Below are 2,045 nucleotides of genomic sequence, written 5' to 3'. Positions count from 1 at the left end.
TACTTACTCGACTGATATAATTAAATACACTTTTTACCGATTAATATATATATATTCGTGTAAAATTAAGAAATGAAATCTCTTATTGCTTCATGTTCGAAATCGTATAAAAATTGCATTGCGAAAGAACGCCATGCATTTTTGTTGTAAATTCGACTACGAGATGATCGCACAGTTAAGAGCTAATGCATCGTGCTTCTTCTCATTAACCTGCATCTCTGGTACTGTTCAGGCAAGGTGGACGAGAAAGCGACGCAGCTGCATGCGATAGCGTCACTGAAGGTGCTGCTGGATGCCACCAGGCCGCATAACGGCGCCGCGACGTCGACCGCCGCCCATTACTCCGGCGCATCCTCGAAGGAGACGACTCTGCAGCTGCAGCAGGGCTCGCAAGGCACCACCACCACCACCACGACTACGACGACCACTGCCGGCACCACTGCTGGTATTCAGGAACTTCCCAACGGCGGTATCGCCGCCGGTCTCGACGCTGGACTCGATTCGGTAAATATACAAGAAGCACTTAACACGCCAAAAGTCCGTGCGACTATCTATCGGTTAATTTTTATTCATCATTTTGATATCGTTGTCTCTATATTAGGATTATTAATCTTTAATCCTCAACCACTCAACGACTATAAAAATTTTTATCTAATAAGTTTTAAAACGTCCTGTTTAAAGTACAGAATGTGAGTCTCCTTCTTATCTCCCTCTTGATACAGGAACGTTAAAAATTTTTTTATTCACAATTTGAAACTTTGTAACACTATAATCGTACAGATTGTACAATTATCTAAAAATTTTCGTTTGGTTCCAAATAACCCGTTGCTGTAATCGAGGGTTAAGTAAGCAGATGATTTAAAAATTGATAGGTGGAGTACTCAGACTACTTCAAAAATATTTTAATTTTATAGTTATATTTTTTAATAGTGTTTTATATGTAATTTAATTAATTATGCCTTTATAAAAGGAATGTAAAAATATAATGAACTTTAAGACTTATAGGCATCCGCAATGGGCAATACTTTATATTTTCCTTTTCCAAACAAGGTTTAAGAAAAAATCCATACTTGAAAAAAATACTATGATACCCTACTTGCTCACTTAAAGGTTAAAACTTCGTATAATGATTTTTATACAATGATTTTTTTTGTATCTTTCAAAATTTTAGTACAGAACTTATATGATTTTGTAAATGTAACGAGAAATAACAAAAAACGCTAGTTTATGTCATTTAATAAAATTGATCAATGTATCCCCGAGTTATAAATGATTCTTTTAACTCTTGATTTCTGCAAGTGAAGGAAAGAACCGCGTATACGAGTAGAAGAATCTACGATTCGATTCGTTATATAGTGTACCTCGATTCGAGAGATTGGAATAGTTTCGGCATTTCCCATGCTGCGCGCCGTCGTAAAACAAAGAGGCCGAGAACACGTTGATTGGAATTTGTCGTTCCACTTTTCTTGACAAAACGTTCGATTTGTTGGCAGTGTATCTGTCGTTACTTTTCTCGTGACTCGTTTGAATACTTACTATTTTCCGATGATCCTGCAAGAATATTTCAAGAGAAAAATAACTTCCAACCAAGAATAAATTAGTACGATAGGCTAATTTTAGGATTAGTATAACTTTGCAAGTTATGGCTGTCGCGTTCCTTGGAGCACGCGTTGCAAAAGGGCACGTTAGTTCGATATCGTAACGTTCTACTTTCCATTGTGAAATGTTTGCTTCTATCACGACTTGGATATCCTGAATTAGAATAGGCAGTTTAATTCCCACAATACTGCGAATCACGCGAAGTAATCTTTTTTAACTTGCACGTTGAACGTTGTTATGGATGTAACATTCTATATTGTATATTTTGAAACTTCTCCATTTTCGTAGACTTTCACTAGTATAAAACTAGGACGATACAACCTTTTTATTTATAAAGAAAAACTAGAATACGTTAAAAGAATCAACATGAAATCAAAATGAATTAATAAAAGTGTGTTAAACAATAATAAATTTAAGTAGGATATTAATGCCACAGTGCTTGATCT

At 35.8% G+C, this 2,045-nt stretch overlaps 1 protein-coding gene across 3 annotated transcripts in view; it reads left to right on the top strand.

Moving 5' to 3' along the window:
* LOC108752004 (sodium/potassium/calcium exchanger Nckx30C) overlaps positions 1–2,045 on the top strand; it is a 61,458-nt gene that overhangs the window by 45,550 nt on the left and 13,863 nt on the right. For all 3 annotated transcript variants that reach the window (XM_018492544.1, XM_018492545.1, XM_018492543.1), the window contains exon 4: positions 233–504. In XM_018492544.1, the coding sequence (XP_018348046.1) occupies positions 233–504 (272 nt within the window). The remainder of the gene's footprint in view (positions 1–232; positions 505–2,045) is intronic.

The sequence above is a fragment of the Trachymyrmex septentrionalis genome, unplaced genomic scaffold (genome assembly GCF_001594115.1).
Source record: "Trachymyrmex septentrionalis isolate Tsep2-gDNA-1 unplaced genomic scaffold, Tsep1.0 scaffold53, whole genome shotgun sequence".
Lineage (NCBI taxonomy): Eukaryota > Metazoa > Arthropoda > Insecta > Hymenoptera > Formicidae > Trachymyrmex > Trachymyrmex septentrionalis.
Note: the sequence above shows the minus strand (reverse complement) of the source record. Positions and strands in the feature narration are given on the sequence as shown.